This window comes from Pseudopodoces humilis, chromosome 3, assembly GCF_049639895.1.
Source record: "Pseudopodoces humilis isolate 2021_Gansu_Grassland_sample_001 chromosome 3, ASM4963989v1, whole genome shotgun sequence".
Classification (NCBI taxonomy): Eukaryota; Metazoa; Chordata; class Aves; order Passeriformes; family Paridae; genus Pseudopodoces; species Pseudopodoces humilis.
Window position 1 is genome coordinate 10,096,660 of NC_142202.1, and position 25,433 is coordinate 10,122,092.

At 47.9% G+C, this 25,433-nt stretch overlaps 2 protein-coding genes across 3 annotated transcripts; one reads left to right on the plus strand and one right to left on the minus strand.

Annotated features, from left to right (window-relative positions):
* Positions 1-273: 273 nt before the first annotated feature.
* On the plus strand, positions 274-3,337 carry TMEM17 (transmembrane protein 17). Of its 2 annotated transcripts, none has more exons than XM_005525496.3 (4): positions 274-423; positions 1,832-1,935; positions 2,169-2,282; positions 2,693-3,337. In XM_005525496.3, exons 1-4 carry the CDS (start codon positions 276-278, stop codon positions 2,981-2,983), a joined length of 657 nt encoding a protein of 218 aa, XP_005525553.2. In that variant the 5' UTR covers positions 274-275; the 3' UTR covers positions 2,984-3,337. The 2 variants fall into 2 exon arrangements, with proteins under 2 accessions (XP_005525553.2, XP_087909445.1); XM_088053319.1 differs by having other exon boundaries at positions 2,236-2,282; positions 2,772-3,337.
* A 10,912-nt stretch (positions 3,338-14,249) lies between these two features.
* Positions 14,250-25,143, minus strand: LOC148184573 (uncharacterized). Its single transcript, XM_088053889.1, has 10 exons — positions 24,855-25,143; positions 24,423-24,462; positions 21,254-23,401; positions 19,376-20,443; positions 18,402-18,458; positions 17,357-17,457; positions 16,997-17,061; positions 16,257-16,408; positions 16,013-16,165; positions 14,250-14,886 (listed from the first exon to the last, which is right to left on the minus strand). Exons 1-10 carry the CDS (start codon positions 24,984-24,986, stop codon positions 14,543-14,545), a joined length of 4,260 nt encoding a protein of 1,419 aa, XP_087910015.1. The 5' UTR covers positions 24,987-25,143; the 3' UTR covers positions 14,250-14,542.
* Positions 25,144-25,433: the final 290 nt, after the last annotated feature.

The following is a 25,433-nucleotide window of genomic DNA, read 5'->3' on the forward strand; positions in this document are numbered from 1 at the left end:
AGCAAAGCGATGTGGGAACTGAAAAAAAAAAAAAAAAAAAAAAAAAAAAAAACCCAAAAAAACTAAAACGCCGCCGCGGTGCCGCTGTGGCCGCCCAGCGGGCTCCGTGTCCGCACAGCCGCGCCCCGCCGAGCTCGGGGCCGTCCCCGGGGCGGGGGCTCCGCTCCCCCCGCCCCAAGCCCGGGATCGCTCCCGGCCCGGCCCCGGCCTGGCCCCGGCCCCATTCCGGCTCCTCACAGCAGCGGGCCCCACCGCGCCTGCGCGGCGCGGGCGCCATGGCGCGGCCGGAGGGGGCCCCGGCGCTGCCCGAGCCCGTGCGGCGGCGGCTCGTCTCCTTCAGCAGCTCCGTGTTCAGCGACAGCCACCGCGCCGCGCTCAGCGACCTCCCCCGAGCTCCGCCGGGCTTCCCGGGCTACCGCGCAGGTACAGCGCGGGGCCGCGGCCTCGGGCCTGCCGGGCGGGCCCGGCGCTCCCGCGGAGCCGCCGCTCGCAGGAGCCGCTGTGGCCGGCGGCTTTCTCGTGGAGCCTGCCCGGAGCGGTGAGCGATGGCTGCGCCCGTCGTACCGCCCCGGAGCTTGCGGACCAACACGCGCCCTTTTCAAACCCGGGGCGCCGGAGCAGCCCTGGAAATGCGCACGGTGCGCCTACACAGAAAGACCGTGTTGATTTCAGCCAAAATCCATTGTAAATCCATTCTGAGCCGGTCAAATTAATCAATTTCAATCAAATTAATCAATTAATTATTTCGAGACAGGAGTTCCCACTTCCTTTGTGTAGTAACGCTGCTAACGCTTACTAGCTCTTCATTAATCAAACATTTCACAAACAACTTCTATCTTTAGTCTTCTTTTTTTTTCGGCTTCCTCTTTGGAGGATACTCCTATGTTGATACCCAATCCACTGAAACCAATTGCAAATTATTGGACATCGGGATTTCAAAAATTAGGTTTTACACCTACGTGTCTTAGCGAGTTGCTGTAGTGATTGGCCATTGCAATATTGTCTGGCTTTTCCATTAATTTTAGCAATCCCAGCAAATAAGCATTAATTCAATTTAGGGATAGAAAAATGAATTAGAATTGGCTTATATTGCTTAAACATTCATCCAAACACAGTTTTAGAATTTGCACAGAATTTATAAATAGTAATACCATGTCAAGGAAACCTTTAATATACCTAAACACTGTGATCACAATTGAAATTTGAGCTCTTGGCTTCTCTGTTTTTAGGTAAATTTTTCCTTAACTCTGACCTTGTAGGTCTATTACAAACTTGTAAGTACAGAATTTACTGCCCACAGGTTGGAGTTTGAGATTTGCTTTTCTCTACATTGCATTGTGTGAATGCGTTTTGTTCTCTACAGACTTAAAAGGATGAGTTTTAGTTTGACACGTATTTGAAATTGTTATCCCTTAAGAATATGATGAATTACTGGCTTCCATCCAAGTGTTTGTTTAAATAAAAGATTGAAAATGAACAGTGGGCTGTGCAAGCCTGCTCTCTAGCAGCTCTCTTGAGCAAAGCCTCAGTCAGAGATGGTGGAGTAAGCTAAAAGCCACCAGGTAATCAACAACTGGACACTCAACTTGAATATATGACTAAATGATAAAAATGCTCTGTCCCAGGAACCAAAAGGTACCTTAGATTCCAGGAGGTGATGTAACTCCAGATAGGGTGTGAAGGTTTCCTCTGGATAAATAAAAATATTTTTCTTAACATTTAATTTGACTGGGAAGAGTCAAATTACTGCCCTGCATGAAGCTAAGATGGAGCAGTATCCTTCTCTTGTATTTACAGCAGAAGTGATAAAATCTTCTTTCTCTCCATACAGATTGTGAAATCCTTTCCAGTTTGCCACTGCAGATGTCCCTCTATTTCAATGTTTATTTCTTCCCATTTTGGTGGCTCATCACAGTTGCCATCCTCTACCTGAAGGTGAGAAGGAAGGAAAGTGCTGGTTTGTAAATGTATATTACATCAAACGTCCTAGTGTGGGATACAGCTCACTGGAGTTAGAGGTTTTTACATTGATTTGGGAATTCATGGAAACTGGAGGTTCAGGAGTGTTTGAATGCCATTACTGTCAGCTGACAGTAGCACAGCTAAGTGATTAAATCTTAATTTAATGACAGAGAGCATGGCAGAAACTTTTACTTCTTCCCCTCCAGTATCCAGTCTTATCAGATTATTACAAGTTCATCCTGGTCACCATCATGATCCTGGTCTCTCTGACAGAGCTCATTCGACTCTACCTGGGATATGTGGGCAATCTCCTGGAGAAAGTAAGTTACCATATGTACATAGTAATTTCTGCAAGAATTTCTGCCTTTAATTTCTTCAACATTAACTGGCAGGCATTTTATTTAAGAAATACAAGTTGTGGAGATGGTTACATTTCTTCAGTTGCACTCTGCATCTTCTCCTCCCTTGGCATTGGCTTCCACTTAATTTTGTGAATTCCAAGTAGTTTTCCCTCAGAAGAGAGCTCTCTCACTCCCTAAAATTGTTTTGTCAGAAAATATAAGTACGCTTAAAAACACAGGATATGAAAATATGAAGCCACCTCACTTTGCCTTTCCACATTACTTGCCAGCTTTTGAAAAATCAAAAAGAAATGTGTTTTCTTCACAAGATTTTGGATTTTTTCATCCCAGCTATCAGGTTTTTAATAGGTGATGTCTCCCTATTATAGGTGCCTGAGCTGGCTGGGTTTTGGCTCCTGACCCTCCTCCCACAGTTGCCTATAATCCTCTTCTTGCTATTTAATGAAGGTCTGAAAATCCACTCTCTGGAGCGAGCTGTCCACATCATCTTTGCCGCCTTCCTCTCCTTCCAAGTGGTCGCGGCCTTTTTCGCCCTGAAAAGGATGGTGAACACTCTGGCCACTCGCTTCCGCCTGACCGAGTTCCACCGCCTGGAGGAGCAGCGCCCCGGGCCTGGCCTTTCCAGCCTGGCCACAGGCAGCGGCTCCCGGGCCTGGTAGGGCTCCAGTGCTACCCAAAATCATGCCCCAGGGGCCTCAGGAGGTACCACAGCCCGAGGTTGCCATGGTTCTGTTTCCATTTTGTTGGGTCATTCTTTGCCTTCTTGCTTCAGAGGTATTAAAAAATTAGATCTTGCTCAAGAGCCAACATTAAACCTCCGAGGCTGGAACTCCTTTCTGCAAGGAAAATCAAAGCCAAGTGCATAACTGACTTGAGTGGACTGTTTGTGGTCTGAGTCAATTTGGAGAGTTTTACATGCTGTAAAGTTGTGGCAATTTTAAAAAAAAAGAAGCCTTTTTTCTCATTGTTTGCACAAAATCCTTTTGTTTACAATAAATCTTTTCTACACTTTTTTGCGTTGGTAGCAGTTTTGTCTGTCTTCCAAATATGCTGCACATATTTAATGTCTGATACCTCAGTCGGTGAAAAAGCCCAACCCAAAACCAAAACCAAAACAAAAACCCCAAGAGATCTTGAGGCTCAAAAAGAAGTTAGTGAACAAAGACTACACTTTCAGAGATGCTCTTCTAGTTAATTCCAGCATTAGAAATTCCTTACTACTATACTAGTTATGCAATTTCAAAGGTATTTGTTCCACAAAACTCATCTCCTTTGGCTTAGTTCTAACTGGCAAGTCAGAGTGGTGCCATTTTCCCAGACAGAGCAGTAACAAAATTATAGCCATTAGAAGAATAGGTTTATGTCACTGAAAGGCAGAACCTGCTTTTCCCAAACCAAAGCAAGTACCAAGGTACTCTCATTCCTGTTATGTGTATTAAATTCTAGGTTATCTTCTGCAGTTTTGGTAATGGCTACAGGTTCACTTTTTCTGTCAAGGAGTGATGGAGATCAAACGTTAAAATAAATTTTTCGTCCGAATCCTTTGAGTCCTTTGAGCAGGGCAAGAGTTGTCAGTTTTGAAAGCTGGCACAAGCATGCAAAGTGCTCAAAGGATTGGAAGAAAAATGAGTCTAACACAAAAAAGGCACATTATACTTAAAGCTGTTGAATATTTAAGGCTTACAGAATCCCAGGTGAAAAAAAAGGCATTAGCTTTTGTTTTTACCAAAATGGTTAATTTTCCTTTCAATCCATGAATGAATGGGACAATGAATTACACTAAGTTTGTTTCTTCATTTCATTTCATTATTATAAAGCATATGTTATTAGAGCACATACCCCTTTCTTTTTAAGCAAACTACCATCTTGGATTGCCTTTTGCACAGGAAGAGAGAATTTCTCTAAGAGTCTCTAAGAGTGTCTTTTAACAGTTAATATAAAACATTTAGAGCCCTGTAATCAGAGCCTGAGAGAGAGGCAGTGAGGTTTAAGCAGAAGTTACATCATTTCAAAAATACTTTTTCAGCATTAGAAAATCCTTGTCAAAACATTCTTAACTGATGCAAGGGGAACGTTGGACATATTTTTAATGTCAACCACAGTTACACTACTGGAGAATGCTAAAAACAGGGCTGAAAGAAATGTTTTTAAGTGCATGAAATACAACATGAAGCTGAAAAAGTCAACCATGCACTGATGCTGCCAACAAGGAACTGGCCTCCAGGCAAAGGCCATGAGGTATTAACTCAAAATCCTTGCTTTTAGTGATAAAGAAATGATGCATTTGGAAGGTCAAATTGCCATGACAGCTGTCTGGAGGCAAAGGCACAAGGACACACAGCTCTTTGGGAATGGGGAGGAGAAGAGGGAAATAGAATTAAGAAAAACACTGTTAGAAGTAGAGTTGTCTGGAAATACTGAACCAGCCTGTGAGGTGAATCTTCAGCAACATATTTGATAAACACAAGATCTCTACCTACACTCTGCTCAGGATTCCTAACAGATCTGCTAGTCTATTTTTAATTTCATAATTGTCAATTTTAATTTCCCTTCAGTTTCCAAATTTCACAAGAACTGGTGAGACATCAAGCAGGCAGAAAAAAAATACACAAGTAGAACATAAGAATTTAAGATTCAGCAGAGCAAATATTTGGGCAGTGAGGGGGGTTGGTGGTTTTCCTCACCACTAGAGAATAAATGGAAACCAAAATGAAAGGAAGGAAGCCAAAAGCACTGGAAACATGTGGGATTTCATGGAGCAGCATCCAGACAGTTCTGTTGTACAGCAGTACAACAGTGGCCTTCTGCCGTGCTGCAGTTTGTGCCAAGAACACCCCAAAAGTATTTTTTGATGCTCTAGATTGCTACCAGCAGCTCTCCCTTCACAATCAAGATCTGTGAGTGGCTAAAGCCTAGAACAGAAATCAGTTATTTTATTTCATGAAGTTTACTGTCAGGAAAGGCCAACAGCCAATTTTAAGGGAAATTTGTACCAATCCAATTCCTTTAACTGAATAAAAGAAATTAGGAATGGGCACGTTATCTTAAGATGCTCTATTTTAGGTTACTGATCAATTTGAAGATGAGAGGAGTATTTTGTGATCAAGGGCATAGTTGGCAAATGGTTAATACCTGAACTTGGCCTGTATCCCTTGTCTAAAATAGACTTTGTAAAAGGTTTTCTCTTTTTTTAATAGTTGCAGGACTTTCAAGAAGGAGAAATTAAATTTAGAACAGGCTTCAAATGTGTACCTTACTTAAGCAGATCTGATAAGGCAGACACAAGATAAGACATAGATTTGATAGAAAACAGACAATTGATAAAAAAGAGGGCACAGCATTAACCTTTCCATATCAACAGCTCACTCTTTACAATTGCTGGAAGAATTGTACCCAGAGAAATGAGATCATACATTTCACTCTTGCCTTTGTCTCTTACAAACTGGACTGGACTTAGTGTGAATCTTTAAATAGTTGATGAAGCAGGTAGAATTGACAACATCACTTAGTCTGATAAGATGGCCAATAGCTGGGAAAGGCTACAGAGATCATTTCTTGTGAAAAACTAATTTTGTTTCTCCAGGACAGAGGTCAGATAGCAACAATTAAAAAGAACTTTGTTCAGTGCTTCAAATAAAGCAAGGATAATAGAGGTTTGCTATAGGAGGCAGACAAAGCTGTATGTAAGTGTCAGCTGATAAGAGCAAGAAGAATTTAAACTATAATGGAATAAATAGGTTCAAGAAGTGTAACATAGAGAGAAAATGTGTATGTTGGTGATTGGTGCCACCAAAGTTGCCCCTGGGTACGTGGAGGAGAGAATTTATTAAAAGAAAATAAACGTGAAAATTTGCTAGCTTGAAATCTTCCGGGATTCAGCAGAAATGTTATTCTCCCCCCAGCTAAGCAGCAGCCTAGAGCACAGTTCCACATTCATTAAATACATGCAACTTTTGCAGTGTCTTATGGGAAAAAAAAGCACTTTTTCTTCTTCAGATGGTCCAAGCTTTGAAAGTAATATAGTCCCTGGCGAGCATTTACTGGCCAAGAGATCTGAGCAGAGCAGAGAAACTGTAGACAGAAATGAACAAATCTGGCAGGTAGCTGCAAGAACATCCATGCCAAGGCCTGTGGCTTCCCTGGTAAATTTGGAAAGTATTAATGACTTCCTTGAGATCTGTCTTGAATGTCCAGTATTAGGGCAGGAGTTCCTGCAGTCTGTGAAATAAGGCACTGTTGTTCTTTAAGGGATAGAAAAGACCTTTCTATATTCACACTGGTAGGCCCATGCTGTTCCCAACTAAAATAATCAGGGGGAAAAATGCCTGAGCACTCTTTAGTTACCACACTCTCAATGTACTGAGAGCAATCAGCTGAATTCATGGAGGTGAGAAGGGTATCAGAGATACCTGTTCATGATCACTTGTACTGCTGGAGCTTTGAACAGAGCCTCTCAGCCCATGCAGCCACTGCCTGTGCCAGCCCAGAGAGATCCCTTCCAGTCCATGTGCTTGAGCTCCTGTTCCAGTCACAAAAAGGATTTTGGATACGGACATCTCCCCTCTCTTTGTTTGGCCTTTGACCCTGGGGCACAGGAAATACAAAATTTATCACAAGATTAAAGCTTGCAAGAGCAAGATACTTGAGTATCTTCTGCATTATATGAATGTAATAGTCAACAATTAATATATACAGCTGAGGCTCTGTATTTGATTTTTGTTGTTTTCTTTTAAAACAACTCAATTCAAAGCAAATTCTTAACACAACCAGAAATGCAACAAATCTTCCTTTTATAAAGCAGCTAGGAGTAGGTGAACAGCAAGTCTTTGAACACTTTCATTTTGAAAATCATACAGAACTTAAATCTCACTCCTTTTTTCTTGCTTTTTTTTTTTTTTTAATTTCCAGATGATTTATCATGGTTAGAAAAGCATGTATAAAAACGGGGTGGGGAAATATTTTGAAGCTGCTCCTTTTTCCTAAATAAAACTGCATTAAAAATAATTTTAAATTCTCAAACCCTGCCAGGCACTCAGGAGTGGGTATCAAGGTGATAATAAAAGGACAGTGTCTTTTTTTAGGGAAATACTGATAAGGCAGTAGCAAAAGGATTAGCCAGGCTGACTGCAGTCAGGGACAGTGAAATGTGACACAATAAAAACTCAGTTACTGAGTTAAGGACAGCCCTTTGGACACAAAAGACTGAAATGAAGAAAAGCCATGAGTTGTTTTGTTCTTGAATATGACTTTTTTGCCTTTTTTTTTTTCCAGAAACATGAAATATTACAGTGATAACAGAGACTGGATAATCAGAATAAAAACCCAAGCAAAGAAAATTCTCTGAGGGCATATTTTGGATGCACTGAAAGAGTAATTTGTTTCTAAACATCACCTGCAGCAAAGCAACCCAACAAGTGTGAGTAGGGTGGGATGCATTTGCCTGCATTTGCATTTCTCAGTACAACTTTCAATTGGAGAGTGACAGAATCACTGGAAAAGACTGGAAAAGACCTCTGAGGTCATGGAGTCCAGCTGATAACCCAGCACTGCCAGGCCCACCACTAACCCCTGTCCCTAGGCACCACATCTGCAGGTTTTGAGCACTCCCAGGGACAGTGACACTGCCACTGTCCTGGGCAGCTGGTTCCACTGCCTGACCACCCCTTCAGTGATTTGCCCTAATATCCAATCTGAACCTCCTCTGGCATAACTTGAGGCTGTTTCCTCTTGTCCTAGAACTTGTTACCTGGGAAAAGGGACTGACCCCACCTCTTTCAGGCAAGAGCTCTGCCCATTGCCCTGCTGAACAAACCGCTTGTAAATGTAAAACAATAATTTCTTACTCTTCTTCAGCTTGGAGGGGGGCCAGGATGTTCACAGAAGTTGTGCAGTGCTTTAAGCCATTTTCCTTCTTTGGTTTTAGTACTGCTGAAATCAGCCATGAGCAGACCTTGCCCTGGCCCTGAAGGATGAGAGACCCTTTTCCCCCAAGGCTGAAAGTCTTCAGCCCGTCCTGCTTGCTCCATACATAATATGGTGCTGCCCATTCTGTGCCATCAGGCCATCATCATTCTATATGAAGGACATCCAGATCTTCCCACACTTTCTGGGAATCAGGCACTTTTCCAGGCACGTGTGATTCAGCCCTGCAGAAATCCCAGTGCTGTTTGTATGCAGAGCAGGCACATGCTGCTGGCTCAGTGCTCCAGCAGCCTTGCAGTGACAGCCCTGATATTTGCCACCCATTTACTGTATACCATTAACACTCCATAGGCTTTCTGACACACACCTTGCTCCTGCTCTCCCTTCTGCATGGCTTTGATGTGTTGGACACGTAAATGGTGCTTTTTGGGGCTGTGTTCAGGGGGTGATCACAGTTTGGTTTGTCTGCTGCTGCAGCAGTGGGAGCTGCAAACTAAGAAAAATGGAGGCACAGGCTGTGCTGACAGCAGCATGCACATGGATGCTGTTGCCTGGATCCTTTTAGGGAAAAAAAGAATTGGAAATATCTTCTATGGTGTTTTCAGCCAGCAGAGGGGCAGGGCAGCTTTTCCCCTTGCTAGCAATGTGAGAAATCCCCATTGTAATATCTAGTGCTTATTATCCTCGGTAGCTTCCTGCTATCCCACATTTGTTGGCATAATCAAGCACATCTTTACTGCAATATATCTTTCACATGTGCAACCCGCCCTTAAGAGAGCCATTTTGGCTGATTAAGTTCAAACTGTTGCACTTATTCAGTCATGTGCAGATATTTTTCTCCATCCCTATTTCTCCTTCCACCTCTGAGCAAAGCCAGACCACTGCATTTCCCAAAAAGCAGCTGAAAACACCCCAAATCCACAATTACAGACCCCCACAGCCAGCTGGCACAAGTCACACCAACAAGAACTTAGTGGGAAAAATTAAGGTTCAAATGCCCAAAACAAATTAAGACTCAGCTAAGTTGAATAACTTCAAGGGCAGATCTAAAATGGGACACAACAGCACAAATATTTTGATGATTTCAGTAAAGAGACTCCACCTCTCCCTCTTTAGGGTCACAAAGAAAGTTAGGTCACTGCAAAAACATTTTGGACTGAACTACTCCAGCATGAGAATGCACCCGTCTTTGAGGTTTTAACTGTTAAAGCCTTATATAGAAAAAACCCTTATAAACAAAACTGGGATGAAATCAGTGTGTATAGTAGGATTTTTAAAAAAATCTCTTTTAAGGCTAACTGTGAGAGCTTAACATTACCTTCAAGGTGCTTTTAAGCCTGACACTGAGACTGAGACACAGTTAATGCACAACTGAGGACAGATTGTTTTGCCTCCTGTAGACTGAATTCTGACATTCATTGGAAAACTGAAGGCAGGGTTGGAAGTGGGGAAAAAGTGTCTGGTGGTGCACAGTTACACTGTCTGCACATCACCCTGGTCCAAGTGCTCATGCCATGGCTGACAGACATACAAGGATTTGAGGGTGGGGAAAAGCTATAATTACATTTGTATGACAGTAATTACATGTTTTTCACACGTTTTAGCTAATGTCATGTGGCAACAATAGGTGCTGTGAAGAATATTCATTTATTAAGTAATTTATTGCATAATGATTAACAGTTAATCACTTGTGAGTTAAGATGCTCTGGGAACAGACCCAATTCAGTCTGTGCTGCCTCCTTCCAGGAAATATGACTATTAAGAGAGTGCTCCTCACCCCCCAAAAGCCTCCATCTCTGCAGAGCCCCAGCTTGCATGCACAGATATCTGCAGGTGATCACTGTGCGCATGGCAGCAGCTCCAGCAGAGAAATCAAACTCTCAGGTGGTACCCACAGGGTAGACAGGGAGCTGCAGCTGCCTCCTCTGGGATGGAGAACAGGATTTAGACCAGGCTAGAGGAAAAATGCCATCTCTAGGCCTCATTTCTCTGCTCTGCCTCATTAATTTGAAGCTGTTGCAGATATATCTCCACTTAATCACAGTCACTCACCTGAGGTAGTATCACTCAGCCAGTCAACAAAATACCGCTAAAATTTTCTGTACTTGAGCTGATATGGCAAAACCCCTTTCTCCAGGGATGTTTGTCCCTGGTTTGTGGTTATATTACAGCTTAATGCCATTCAAACCACAGCATGAAGCCACACTCCCACATTTTCACTCTAGAAGCCTGTGCCAGCACTCAGCTGGGGTGCCCTCCAAAATCCACTACTTCACCCAAGGCCATCTGAGCCTCTGGAGGTCTCCCTCAGCATGACAATGACCTCAGCAATACCCCAGCCTCTACCAGCTGGCAGACAGTCATGGGCTGCAAAGACACACGAGTGGTGTCCCAGTAGGCTGTGAGCACCCACATCTCTTTCCCAGCTCTCTTTTTGTTGTAGTGAAGAAAACCAAAAAAACCAGTCAGATGAACATGAAGGATTTGGGCAGAATGTGTTCAACCAGACTTAGTAAACGTCTTTAAAAAAAACCAAAAATTAGCTGATGTACAAATATTGTTCTTCACCTGCAGTTCCTAGGGCATGTCCCAATCTCCAAGTAAATCCTGGACCCTCTGAAACCTCTGCACATGCCTCAGTCACACTGCAATAATGCATGAGAGAACAGTTCCTACTGAAAAGAAAAAATCATTTGTGCTGGCCCATAAATCATCAGTGTGTCATTTCATATGGCCAAGGGCTGTGAGCAAGCAGAGTGCTGCACAGTGAGGTGACAAATTCATTTTGGATGTCAGAAACAGCAGAGCTTCCAGTCAGTCTCCAGACTGACCAAATTCAGATTTAAAGATCTAGCAGATTTGTCTTGTTTTATTGTCTATTAACTCATTCCACAGCAGATGAGAGAGAGAAGAGCAGGTGCCAATACCCTGACCTGCAGCAGAGGGAAGTAAGTTTGGGACAGAGTGCCTGCTCAGCAAGTTCACTGGTGCACAAAGCTGGGAGCAGTGGCCGATACCCCAGGGTGCCGAGAGCCCTTCAGAGGGACCTGGACAGGCTGAGATGGGCAGGGAAGAACCTCCTGAAATTCAACCAGGGCAAGTGCAGGGTCCTGGGGAGGAACAACCCCAGGCACCAGCACAGGCTGGGGGTGACCTGCTGGGCAGCAGCTCTGCAGAGAAGGACCTGGGGGTGCTGGTGGACACCGAGCTGTCCACGGGCCAGCAGTGCCCTGGGGGACAAGAAAGCCAAGGGGATCCTGGGCTGCATTGGGAACTGCATTGGCAGCAGGTCAGGGAGATGATCCTGCCCCTCTACTCAGCCCTGGTGAGGCCAGTCTGGAGTGCTGTGTCCAGCTCTGGCATCCTCAGGGCAAGAGAGACACGGAGCTCCTGGAGAGGGTCCAGCAGAGGGTGACAAAGATGATGAAGGGACTGGAGCACCTCAGTTGTGAGGAGAGGCTGAGGGAGCTGGGCCTGTTCAGCCTGGAGAAGAGACACTGAGAGGGAACCTCATCAATGTCTGTCAGTGTCTGCAGGGAGGGATCCCAGGATGGACCAGGCTCTGCTCGGCGGTGCCGGGCAAAGGGACAAGAGGCAACGGGCAGGAACTGAGGCTCAGGAAGTTCCCTCTGAACACGAGGAAGAACTTCCCTGTGCAGTGCCTGAGCACTGGGACTGCCCAGAGAGGTTGTGGAGTCTCCCTCACTGGGGATATTCAAGAACCATCTGGACACCATCCTGTGCCACGTGCTCTGGGATGGCCCTGCCTGAGCAGGGAGGTTGGACCAGATGACCCACGGGGGTCCCTTACAGCCTGACCCATCCTGGGATTCTGGGGCTTCAGCCCCACTCAATTCAACTGGGAGAGCAGGAAATGAGGGATGGGCTGTACCTAAAGCCAGCCTGGAGTACACAAGGCAAAACAGTTTCTTTAGACATGTAATACATGGCAACACTATTTGGGACTGAAATGGAGGATTTTTTTAACAGGGAAACCCCTGCTAACTACTGCTCACAGTGGGCTTAGTCTCTGGCTCTGTCCTGCTGTTTCACACCCAGATCACACACATACCTTGGCTGCTTCCAATAAAAGCCTGACATCTCTCCCAGGCACAGCCAATAGGGGCAGGTGCAGTCACTTCACAGCAGGTGAGGAGAGGGCAGCATTCCATTCCCCACCTCCTGCATGCACCCAGAGCCCAGATGGACCTGCTGCTGCCCTGGGTTTGGCTGCAGAAAATCCTGTCCAGGTACATCGCTCCAGGCTTTCCTCTGTCCCCTATGCATGAGCAGGAGCATCAGCAGGACGTTGTGTCTGGATGGAAAGCTACAGGGAAAGGGGATCCAATGGGAGGATCATCCATGGATGATCCTCACGCTTGGGTTACAGAGCAGACTACAGCTGTATTAAAGGAGCTGGCTTCCAGCAGAGGAGCACAGCGTGAGGCTCACCTTGCTCCTGGGAAAGCTGGAACCCATCTGCTTATCAATTGCTTGGCTTTGGGATCCAAACCTTACCTAACCAGGAGAGAGAAGCGTTAGCAACCTGAAAAGCCCCCAAGAACCCTTTGTGGACCCAAGAAGGGAAAAGAGGAGATTGGTGACTGACCAAATCCAAGGCCAAGATAATGACAGTATTATTTTAGCCCCCACTGCTTTTCTTTCATCTCAGTGAGGAAACAAGCACTCTCTGTGCAAACACATTAATGGTTTCCTTCTCTTTACAATGGAAAATTACACCCACTTATCTGCCTCCTAGGGAGATGTTTGCATTTAATTCTCTGCTATTTACAAAATACTTTGAAAACCATGCATAGAAAATGGTTGGTAAGAGGTGATTGAGCGTCAAAGGAAGCAACGATCAAGATGTCTTCGGGAGATCCATTTTTCTCTGTTTCAGTACCCAAAACTGGATGTCTGCTGCTGGGGGAGTGTGTTCAGGGAGGCTCTGCCTCACCTATCTCTGCAGGCAGGGGAGCCCCATCAGCATCAGCTCATTTGGATGAGCCCATTATGGGAGAGCAGCACAGGCACCCCTTGCCGGAGGGGCACGGAGGCTGCTTGTTCCTTTATCACCCGAGTGCATCACCTGGCTCTCACAACACTGGCATTTATAGTGCCCCAAGCTGTGCTGCACCTCGCCAGTCACTCCTTTGGCGAACCCCCCCTCAGCACTGCAATGTTGCTTCTTAACCAATTCAACAGCTGAGATAAAGGAACTTCCTTTTTTTATTATTTTTGGGTGTGAGGGGAGGAAAAGTCTGGAAAAGAGTTACTCTAAGGAAAGACCCCAGGTCCCCTTTTGGCTTCTCCACCGGTATCCTCACCTGGAGCGAAGCACAGCAGGGCCATTTCCAGCCCCTTCCAAGCGGACCCTGCGGAGCAAACCCTGAGCTGGTATATCCCTGTGCAATCCGCTCCCTTCAGCCCTCACCTGCACAGCTCATCCCCTGCCCAAAGCTGCTCAGCAAGGGCCGGGAGACCTCCCCCGGAGCTGCTTTAGCCAGAGCCCCCCGGCCGTGCCCCACCTCCGGGAGCATCCATCCATCTGGAGCAGCCAGCGCCCTTCCTGGGCTTTTGGTGGCAGACAGCTCCCTCCAGTGGGGCACCTGCACGGCACCGAGCACGCTTCTTCCCCAGGAAAGGGGGGAACTCCCACTGAAACCCCCCTCAGAAAGACAAACAGAGAAGTTACCGGGCTCCAGCTGCAGGACAAGCTGGGAAGAGAGCTGTGCTTTATGTCCTGCCAGGACGATGGGTTGGTGGTGGGGCTTTTTGCAGCCAGCATCCATGCAAGCACCAAAAGTGCTGTCCTCATCATTCTGTGAGTGGGGGCCCACTGACCATAACATGACCCTGTTTCTCACCAGAATTTTAAATCAAGTTCTGGAGATGTTTCTCAGCCAGGCTGGAAGAAATACCCCACAGATCCTCAGGTCCTGCCAGGGTTTCCCATAAAGCTCTGCCTTGGGGGCAGAAGAAAGCAGGCGGCACTGAGCAGGATGCAGAATAATTTTTAATTCTAGATTAGGCACCAAAACATCTTATTTCCTTTTTTCTTAAAAAAAAAAGTTTTTAATTCTCCTGTGCAGGTCTTGAGCAGGGTAAATCAGCAGAAGTACAACAGCTTACAGCAAACATTTTGTTCCCCATCCTGAGCAAGCATTGCAAAAATTCAATTATGACATGAGGAGCACTGTTGTGGGATATTCACGGCCCACAGAACACAGCAGAAGGGTTGGCACAGCCAGTGGTTGTGTCAGAACCCCTGAGAAACGATGGAGTGACTGCTCAGGTCACCGAGGCCCAGGACCCCCTGAGGGTGGGGGAGCTGCTCTGGGAAGACCCGTCAGTCCTGCCGGGCCAGGCTGGGCACGGAGGCTCCAGAGCCACTCGGGGGACCTGGCCCGCAGCTTCAGCTGGAAGGGGTCGAGACGCAGGCACTCCCCCAGGTCGTGCAGCTCCATGGCTGGCTCCTCCACCGCCCCCACCGGGGGCTCCTCAGGCCTCGGGCTCCTCCCGGGGGCCCGGCCCCACACGGCCATGACACAGAGGGCACCAAAGGCCACCAGCATCACCAGGCCAGCCACGAGGGCTGCCCCCACCAGCATGTCAGCGTGGCGGAGGAAGGCGCTGATCCCTGCAAGAGAAAGGCCACGGCCTCATCCCAGTGGCCGCTGCCCCAGGGACCCCACCGTGCTCACAAAGTGCCCTCGTCTCCTCCAGGAGTCTCACATCGCCCCTGCCACCCTCCAGAAAGCCTCACACCTCCTCCAGGCAGGTCTCCACACATCTCCCAAACCTCCATCCCAGGGCAATACTTAGACCAAGAGTCAAGTGCAGCACAAGGATAGTGCTAACCCATTAGAACCCCAGCAGAACAAAGCCATTGCCAAACCCACGTGCATCTACACAAAGATCTGCTGCTGTTCCCACACAGGCATGGAGAGATAAAGATGGATTTGTAAAATTACCTGTATCAGGGTATAACAATAACCAGCTGATCTGTACAGGCTTAGACTGCTCAAGTTAGTTAACTTGGAATTGGTAGGATGGGTGAGATACTATATTTGGCCATGAGTTCACGTTAAGGTTTAAAGCCACTGCAGGGACGTTAAAGTAGTTTTGATAAAGCAGCTGCAGTGTTTGGAGCACATATTGGAGAATATTGCTGTTTTCTAGCCTGTGGGGCCCCATTTTTCTGCAAGATTGGATTAGCCACCTCTGATTATAGTCAAGCACCACATGCCATCTGCTCAGCCTTGTGTCAAAAGCTGGGGTAAACACCAGGAGCATCACCACCCTTCTCACCAAGATCTACGCAGAGTGACAGGAGAACAGGGCACTCCCAGGAGCCACCAGGCTGGCTGATCACATCAGTTACAGCAGAGGTAGCTCATCAATCACTCTGGACCACACTTTGCTTATCACTTAAGGGCTCACACGTGCCAAGTTGTAACCCTGATGCAGAGAAAGCAGCAGACTGGGGAAGGGAGGCTAAACCTCATGGAGAGGTTGCATTCCCAGCTGGGAACTGCCTTGCAAAGACATTTCACATCCTTACCACACCTGGCAGGGACACCTAAAGCCACCACTGCAGTAACATCACACACAGCATGCATCAGAGGAGGGCAGGACCCCAGGCTGGCAGAGAGCTCCTTGCCCTGGTGTGCTCACCCCAGACTGTGCTGCACAAATGGCTCTCCCATCACACCAAGAAAACACCAGACAGCGAGAGGCAGCCGAGCTGCAGTGCCATCCTCTACCTGGGTGGGGAGCGCGGATGCACAGCGTGCCGGATTTGGTGGGGGAATGATCCTCGTAGCCCTTCTTGCAGCGGCACAGGTAGGTGCCCACGCCATTGAGGCACTCTGCCTCCTCCCCACAGAGGCCAACCCCAGCCTGACACTCGTTCACATCTGTCATGGGGAATAGATGCCCTAAGTCAGGCTTGGCATAAAAGGGTTTATTCCAGGAAAAAACAAAACAAAAACCAAGTGAAGCACCCACCTTCAACAAACAGTGAAACAAGCTGCAGCTTCTCCGCGCCCACCGAGGTGCCAAGCAGCTGCTGCAGCTGGGAGCGCAGGAGCAGAGACACGTTCCTCTCCTCCGGCTCCAGGCGCAGCCAGAAGGTGAGCAGCAGGTTGGCATCACTCGTCCTGTGGGCAGGGGAGAGCCCAGGGTGAGGCAGCAGGAAAACATCTCCACAGCCCAGCTCTGACAGCCCATTTAGACCTTCTACCCTTGGCATGGGACCATGATGCTGCAAGGCTGGCTCTTGTAAAGATTATCTGTGCCAAGAGGCAGCTTTGCACTTGGACCATGGGAAAAAAGAAAGCCCAGGAATGGCTCCTCATCTGGAGCTAGGCTGAAATGACCAGATATTTGCATAAAGTGAATTGCAGTAGCAATCTGCAGTGCCCGATCAGCCTCTGTTGACAGCTCCCAGCTTTCTCCAGCAGGCACTGTGGCAGGTGAGATTATCCTGCTTTTCCTCCAAAGTTAAAATCCATCTTAGACCTGTATAGTCCCCAGGTAATCCTAAACATCAATTTTCACCATCTTTCCTCCAGGAAACAATTTTTTTTTTTTTTCTGCTTTCAGGACAAGCCACAGATCAAGGAAGAGTAACAAACACATGTCTGTTCCTGGGGAAGGAGAGTGAGAAGCCAAGACACTGCTAATCCAAGAAGTATTACAGGTTATAGCAGTCACCTGCCAAGCCAGCAGCATAGTATGAATCCTACCTTTTGACATCCTTTAACTTTATTTCGCTGACTTTATTGGCAGAAAGCTTCAGGTTCGTCTGGATCTGCAAAGGAATAGAGTGACCAGTGCCAATTTGACATTCGACAAGCAGGAGTATGACAGCAAGCAGCTTCTTTTCTCACTGTAGCACCCCATCTTGCTCTCCCCCTTCACAAACCACCTGGGATGCAGAGGATGTCCCACTGCTCTGAGCCCTTTCTTTAGAAGAATGCCAGTCATTCCCATCTGCTTAGCACCAGATCATCTCCCCCAAACACAAAAGCACAGTATGGTCTCTCCTACATGAAGATTTGGGACATCCCATCTGTTTTTCTCCACCTCCCCATGCCCACACTTACGTGATTCTTCAGAGATTCAAGGAGACCTTTTTGGAGCTCACTTCCACCATGAGGAATCCAGTCCTTGGGTTTGATTTCAACAGTGACTTCAAACAGCACATCTACCATAAGACATGAGATCCTGGCATGTTCAAATGCACACGATACAAACAGGACCCCTAAATGAGTTAGTCCTTCAGCATCAACACTAGAACAGCACCATGCCTGTGCAGGTCAGTGCCACATGGGGATTTCCAGGGGCTGTGCATCAGGTAGGACAAGTTGTTGAGTAACAGGTGAACACAAACTTTAGTTAATGCTTGTTGATGAATACTAGAATTGATCTTCCAGTGAAAAACTGACACAAAACGACATATCCAATACGTATCCAATCACATTCACATGCCTTTAGCTCTCCTGTTTCCCAGAGGGATTGTCATAATTATTGATGGAGTCTAAAAGCCAATTTCTCTTGGAATCCAGACTGGCACAGATTTGCCAGTTGGCTGTTTAAAACCTATTTGTTCATCAATATTTCCCCTGTTCAGAGCTCAGGCTCCTTCTGTATCAACTCATTTGTGCAAGTTGTTTCTGTGGCTTGCTGGGCCATACATGCCCTGCATTTATATTGTTTAGTTGCTCTTCCATAAGAGAATTTTCCTTCTCTCCCTGGTCTGAGGAACAGGATTTCTGCACATTTTTGATCCTGGTAGTCATAGGACATCCATTGGAATACACTGAAGGAATTGAAGTAAATTCACCCTCGTTCATCTTAGAAAAACCTTATTTAAATAGCCAACAAATAATGCTTGAACTCAAACAAGCCAGCATTTATTAATGTCAGGATTAGCACCTGAACTCAGGTTTCTCAAGGGGAGATACAACATGGCCGAAGCACAAGTGTAGGATTGCAGTGACATCTTAAAAAATAAGATCTTCAGAGTGGTTACTACTCAGAAACAACTAATTTCTAAATGCAATGAGCAGGTGATGTCCAGCACAGCCTCAGACAGCTCCCTGAGCTTAGGGCAGTGTTTTAAGACACACTTAACTCTGCATGGCTCACCTCCAGGATGGTGCTGGGATTGCAATCCTGTGTTGTTCTCCACAGATGACATCACACCTGCCAAAGCAAGGGAAAGCATCAGGCTGCTATCACTGATGTACCAGTAATGGGGGAGGGAAAGTACATTAGGTCTGTGTCTCTTGGCAAAAAGAGCTCCTTCCTCTAGTCTTCACACTGAAATTGTCTTCAGACCCTGATATTCAATCTCCTCTCCACAGTGGAAAAAGTACTCTTTAGAAAGAAATCACCACAATAAACCTCATTTCCATTTTTGGAGGCAGACAAACTGTTATCCCTGTGAAGCCACCAGAGCTGCCTTGGATCCCAGTGGATCAAAACAGCTTGGGCATTGCATGCCTGCAAATGCAAGAAATCTGAATAAAATCTTCAACAGAGGGGCAAGAACAATTTGGAGGTGAGAAAACCCCAATTGAAAACATCTTCTGCTTTCAGGCAGAAATTAAAACACACCAGTAGTTAAGTATTGCCTGTGTAAGTGATCTACCATCAACCCCTGAACTTTCTTTAAAGACAATGGATTTTTTAAATATTTCTCTAGCTTCTGGAGCTCAAACCCAGTGATCATGCCTGGGAGCACTGTGACAGAGGAACCAACGCAAGACAGGGCTGTTGAAAACCAAGATGAGCATTCCCAGTCTGCTTTGGGAGCGAAGTCACAGCTGAGAGGCTGGCTCCTCCATGGATAACTCAAAACACTTGGATTAGAAACCAGCCTGTCCCTATTACCACTAGCATAATCCCATAGATGCCCATGTTAGAACTGATAATCCTGTGTCTTCTCAAGTCCCTCTCTCCTTGGATACAGGAGTCAAGGGTGGTACCACATGGCTCAGCTGAAAGTAACAACCACGTCTACAAATAAAATCTCTTAACAGAGTGCTGCATCACTGGAGGTGGATATTGCACATTGTCAGGCATCAGTTCAGCCAGTAATAACCAAAAAATCACCTTACCAAAGAGGTCTTCAGTCCTTCCTCCCAGAGACACCACGTCAGCAGCAGTCACACCAGGAGAGGGGTAGAGAGGTGTTTTTGTGCTGGTGCCTAGTGGTGGCTCTGCCAGCACCGGTGTCTGTGTGTGGTGTGCAGCAGCTGCCACTTCTGAGGGGCTGTCACTGGCCTGACCCAGGGTAGCTGATGTGTCAGAGACACCTACACTGCTGCTGGGCATCTCTGAGCAAGGGGAGCCTGCTGGGTGACACGGGACCATGGTGGCCAGAGCAGTCCCTGGCTCTGTGTCCCCTGTGGTCAGCTCCAAGGCAGGTGGCTCAGCTTTACCCCCAGTGTCTTGCCCAGCTGGAGCTGGCTCCACCAACATGTCATCTTCAGGTTCTCTGCCCTTGCTGCCACCATCCTTAAGGTTCCTTTCCAGCCTGGTTTCATCCTGACCATGCTCACTCAGGTTAGCACCAGGCTGACCACCTTCCATGAGATCAGGAGAACGTTGGGCCACTTCTCCTGGAGTCACAGTGTCAGGCTGGATCCTGCCTCCAGCAGGTGGGCCTGGAGGAGCTGTCAGCATGGACAATAAACCTTTGGTCACCACTGTCCTCCAGCTCTCTTTTCCAGAGGTGTCCTGGACAGTCTCCTGGGGAGCTGCTACGGTATCACTCGAAGAGCCCACAGCTTCAGAGTCCCTGAATACATAATACTGTCCTTTAAAATACCTGTATTCATGGCTTCTGGAACCACTCCCTGACAGAAACAACACCTGGACCTCGGTGGCTTGTGCAGCAAAGATCAGAGTGCCTCTGTTGTGGCAGGCAAACACCACTTTGGTTTCCACGCTTGACGAGACCCCCTGGAAGATGATCTTGTCCTGGTTGTTGCCACAGCCATCACTCCCCTGGAACCCTTGGACATAGATGACAATGTGCTTCTGGGGGCCTGCCCAGATGGTCCAGTTGCACCAGGTGTTGGGCTCAGCATGCAGAGGGAGGTAAAACATGCCAGACCCGCCCCGGAAGATGAAGTGGCAGCTCCTGGTGGGAAAGTACTCGGTTACCCAGGGAGGGCCCAGCTCTGACACATCAGGAACACCGGAAAGAAACATATAATCAAAGGTTATTATATTCACAAATTATATCATATAATACATTTAATATTAGATTACACATCAGACTTTTAGGAGTGCTGCAAACTGCCACGGGAGAGGCAGCATTTCCGACCCTCTCCTGCTACAAGATTTCTGTCATTTCAGCCCCTGGAGCCACAAATCCACACTACAACTGGAGCTGAGCCTCTCTGAGAGGCTGCATGAAGCACAGCCAGTGCCAGCCAGCTCCAAGATGGACCCAGCACTGGCCAGGCCAGTGAGGAGTTCTCCCCTGAGAAGGAAGGAGTGGCAGAGACAGACAAGGTGTGATGAACTACAGGCCCCATTCCCCTGCCCCTCCAGAGGCAGGGGAGGAGGCAGAGAAACCAGGAGTGAAGTTGAGCCTGGGAAGAAGGGAGGGGTAGGGGGGAGCTGCTTTTAAGATTTTAGTTGAATTCTCGTTATCCTACCCTGATTTGATTGGTAAGAAATTAAACCGATTTCCCCAAGTCAAGTCTGTTTTACCCACGATGGTAGACTGACAGTGATCGCTCTCTGTCCTTATCTCGCCTCACAAGCCTTTAATCACATTTTCTCTCCCCTGTCCTGCTGAGGAGCAGCTTTGGAGGGCACCTGGTGTCCAGCCAGGGTTGCCCCAGCACAGTTCTCCCCAAAGAGCAGGTTATGATTGCAGGTGAAGACTGCAGGTGAAAGGCACAGCCTTGTCCTTGCCCACCAAGTAATTTTGACTTGATGACAAGATGACTTGTGACAAGACAAAGTTCTGGGACACCTACCAGCACGTTTCTCTGGCTGTCCTTCTGGCACCTGGGTGTTCCTGGGTACACCAGAGGGCTCCCAAGGCTGTTGGTCTCCTGGCAGTGTTTCTCCCCATGGAGCTGCAGGCAGATCAGGGTGTGCAGGAGTGGTGCTGAAGGAGGCAGTTGTCCTCTGCCCTGAACCCACTGGCACAGTTTCTGTGGTTCCCTGCATTTTAAATCCCCTGAATTTGGAGGCAGAAGCTGGTTTGTCACTAGCAGCACTGTGCTGATGCTGCACAGGCACCTCATGCTCCTCTCTGGTGCCAGCCAGGGAAGCTGGTGTCCCCCCAGAGCCACTGCTGACATGGCCCTCAGGCTGAGTAAGCCTCACACCAGGCCCTGGGACAGTGACAAAGACTGGGAAGGGACTCCTGGCCATCAAGCCCACAGAGGCTGTGGTTTTGCCTCCCTGGCCACCTGCCTGTCTGCCAGGCACCAACTTTTGCATCCCAGGGCCAAGGCATCTGGAGGACCCATCAGTGCTCAGTTCAGAGGCTACTGATGGATAGCAGGGTGGTGAAGGGGCGATCATGTCCTGTCCTCCCGGGCTACCTGGGGAGGTGTCCCTTTGCCTGAGACTGACGGGATCCTGATCCAGAGCAGCTGGGAGAGAAGCCACCATGGACACAGACTCCACTTGTGGAGGAAGAGGCGCTTCAGGGATTAAATCCAGAGAGCCAAAATCTGCAGGGACAGGTGCTGCAGAGGAGGTCACCAGCACAGGGATGGTTTCTGTCCCCAGGGCAGGCACAGGTGTGAGAGGATGCTCCAGCCCTGTTGCCAAAGCAGGTACAGCCAGCCCTGGCGCTGTGGGATGCAGCACTGTTCTCCTGACAGCTCCCCTAGAACATCCCAGTGGGAAAACATCTACCAGCTTCGTGTATTGGAGGCCAGTTGTGCCTGGCTGAGGTTTAGGCATGCACAAATGCCCCAAACTGTTTTGGCTTCTCTCAGGTAGCAGCTGCAAGTGGTCCCTGGTGACCACATCATTTGGGCTCCTCAGGCTGGGCATCAGGCCCTCAGTGAGGCCATCAGCTGGGACACTCAGCTGGGCATGACTTCCATCCTTCTGCAGGCTGGCTGTGCTGAGCTGGCTGTCCCTGGTGGGACCTGTACCCTCCTGGCTTTGTCCTGTGCCTGGGGACAGAGGCTCAGAGCGCGCAGCCAAGTCCAGGTCACCCGTGCCTGTTGGTTTAATTGTAAACTGCAGGTGGCCCAGACTTTTTGGCCTCAGGGTAGGGTTCAGGACAGGCTGGCTGCTCTCCAGACTCACATCTGCTGGCTGCCAAAAAGGTTCTGCTCCCTGGAAGGCACCAAGCAAAGAAGGAGTTTCCAAAAGCATGCTGTGCACAGGACTGAAGCTCACAGCACTGTCCTCACTCACAGAGGGATTCTGCCCCCAGATGTCCCGTGCTGCAGTGGGGATTATTCCCTCAGGTGCTCCAATACCTTGAACTTCCTGAGCCCCCAGCCCACAAAGAGCTTTTGTTTCCAGAGCCTGTGTCCTTGCATGTTCACCTAGGGTAAGTTCTGTAGGACTTCCCACAGCCATGGTGTCCAGAGTGATCCCCCTTCCCTGCATCAGCTCACTGCTTCTCATGGTGGTGCTGCCACGTGTGGCTGCAAAGCCCAGTGGATCTCTAAAGTTTTCTACCCAGCCAGACTGAAAAATACCACCTTTCTTTGGCAGTTTTGAAACAGAAGTTCCAGAAATTGCATCATCTTGCTGTTCTTGGAAGATGTAGTACTTCCCTTTAAATTGTGCATCTCCCCGGTTTGGCAAGTACCTCTTCAGCAGCACAACATGGACAGCCTGAGCAAAGGTGGCAAAAACATGCATCTCCTTTTTCCAGCAGGCATAAATAACACTGTTTTCCACCAGAGAGGAGACTCCTTCAAACAGAATTTTGTCCTCATTTTTGTTGCACGCCTCCCTAGCGACAAATCCCCGGATATAAATGATGATGTGCTTCCTGGAGCCTGCCCAGATGGTCCAGTTGCACCAAAAGCTTACGGGGAAATCAGCATGGAATGCTGGAGGAGAAAACTCCCCATATTTGTCCTGCAGCACTCTGTGACAGCTTCTTATAGGCACATAGGCCAATAACCAAGGAGATTCCAGCTCTGGAAGACAAGAAGCAACAACCAAGTTTTCCCCCATTTCTGCTTCCGAAGAAATAGTTACCATCTTGATTTCCAGAAATTATCTTCAGGATCCCTCTTCTCCCCATTTTGGTACCTCCTGCTCCCATTTGCCAACCAACATGGAAAATCCATCAGTGGGAAAACATGGGAGTAAACCCTAGGAAAGCTGGGGAAGCCCTGGCCAGCACCAGCTCCTGCTCCACAGAGAGCCAGGCTGTGCCCCCGCTGCTACAGCCCCAGAGCAGGGCACACTCCTGTTTTAAGCCCCCCCATGGCCGTGCAGGAGCACAGATGTCCCAGGATGGCCACACAGTGGGTGCCACATGTCCCAGGCAGGCAGTTTCTCCTCTACAGGGTCAGGCTATTTACGGATCAAGGCTAAAGGCTCAGGGAGTTGCCCCACCTGGGCGAGTTACAGAAGCAGAGGGCACTGCTACATTTGATGCCAGCCTGTGGGAGAGGTTTGTTGTTCATACACCGGCAGAGCTGGGAGACAAAGCTCTCCTGAAAGCATTTTCAATCTCTTTGGTTTAAAGGGCTCAGCCAAGGCAGAGCCCATTAGAGCTCCAACAGTATCTCCCCAAAGCCCTCAAAGTGGAAGGCAGCTTTCCTTGGGCAGGGAAAAGCAGTGCTTTCCAAAACCACTTTCTCAGAGCCAGAAGAGCGGCAAGTTCAGAACAGGTTTGCCCTACAGGAGCACACTTAAAGCTTGGGTTGAACTTTTGCCACTTGTTTTGATTGCTGCAGTTCTTTGCTCCTGCCTGCAGGACGTGCTCTGTGGCAGGGATTTGGCAGCCACAGGACAGTGGCACAGGTTATCTCCTGCACCAGCACTGATTTTTCCCTGCCCCAGCACTCAGCACTGATCAACCACACATCACCCCACAGCCAGGCTGTCGCTCCTGATTTTCCACACTACTTATTGGTGTATTGAAGTACCCAACAAGTTCTGGGGGCAGGGGCGAAAGGAGGCTGATCTGAGAACTAATTCAATTCTTACCTGGTTTGACTTTCCAATATTGCTGAGAGGATCCTCTTCCCTATAAAAAACGGAAATAGTCCAATTGCAGGCCCAAATACCAATTCCCAATGTTTATAACACTGCCCAGAGAAATGCTAACATCAGCCCAGTGGGAAGGGAGAACCAAACCCAGCCTGGGTGGATTAGGGCTTTTCCTGCACCTGGACCAAGTCCCAAGGTTACATCATTTACTCCATGTGATTATAAACTTTCTCCCCTCCCTACATCCAGAAGCACTGCCTGATATGTGCTGTTGGACCACAACCAATATAAAAACCTACCCCAAAACACAGCAAGCAAAGCCCAGACAGGCATTAGTCCCCCAGGGCTGTGGAGAAGAGAGAAGGTTTTGTAAGCAGGCAGGACACTGCACCCAAGAGGGGAAGTTTCCTACAGGGAACCCTCACTCACCCCTGGAGCAGCAGCAGCAGCATCACAGCAGGGCCTCAGCATCACCCCAGGACCCTGCCCTGCAGGAGCTGGCCCCAGCACCCAGGGCATCAGGAGCAGGGCCAGAATAAAGGGGGAGGGCAAAGGCTTCATGGCAAAGGTTTACCAGAGGTACAGCATTAAATAAAACAAAAATAAAAAATCCAACAAAACATACAAAACAAAAAACTCCCTGTTTCTCCCCAGAATAATCCCTCAGGCAGAGCAAGCTGGGATCACCACCTTTCCCAGACCCCCTCCAAAACACAAATCCCTGCAGCAGAGGGGCTGCCCTGGCAGCCCACTCACTCATAGAGGGCCCTGATTCACAAGTGACAGCAATTAGCTAATAGCAATTAGCTAATCAATGAAATGAGGCCAGCTGTAGCTTGTTAGGGACAGACCTGCCTTTTCAGTTTGCTGCCCAAGTGTTGTTTCTGTGCTGGGTGTTTGGGTAAAAAGACATTTTTCCATTTATAACACATAATATTCTAACCTGAAGTTAAAGTGGTGTGATACCCTAATGTGACACAGAAGGAGAGCCCAAGTTGCTTCCTGTCT

What these genes read in the sequence shown, in the direction of transcription:
- LOC148184573 (XM_088053889.1), bottom strand. Translation starts at nt 24,986, where the DNA reads ATGAAGCCTTTGCCCTCCCCCTTTATTCTGGCCCTGCTCCTGATGCCC. An exon ending in ACAGCCAGAGAAACGTGCTG is followed by an intron (nt 20,444 to 21,253) that starts GTAGGTGTCCCA and finishes CTGATGTGTCAG; the next exon opens with AGCTGGGCCCTCCCTGGGTA. An exon ending in TTGAATCTCTGAAGAATCAC is followed by an intron (nt 17,062 to 17,356) that starts GTAAGTGTGGGC and finishes ATTCCTTTGCAG; the next exon opens with ATCCAGACGAACCTGAAGCT.
- TMEM17 (XM_005525496.3), top strand. Translation starts at nt 276, where the DNA reads ATGGCGCGGCCGGAGGGGGCCCCGGCGCTGCCCGAGCCCGTGCGGCGG. An exon ending in CTTCCCGGGCTACCGCGCAG is followed by an intron (nt 424 to 1,831) that starts GTACAGCGCGGG and finishes CTCTCCATACAG; the next exon opens with ATTGTGAAATCCTTTCCAGT. An exon ending in TGGGCAATCTCCTGGAGAAA is followed by an intron (nt 2,283 to 2,692) that starts GTAAGTTACCAT and finishes TCCCTATTATAG; the next exon opens with GTGCCTGAGCTGGCTGGGTT.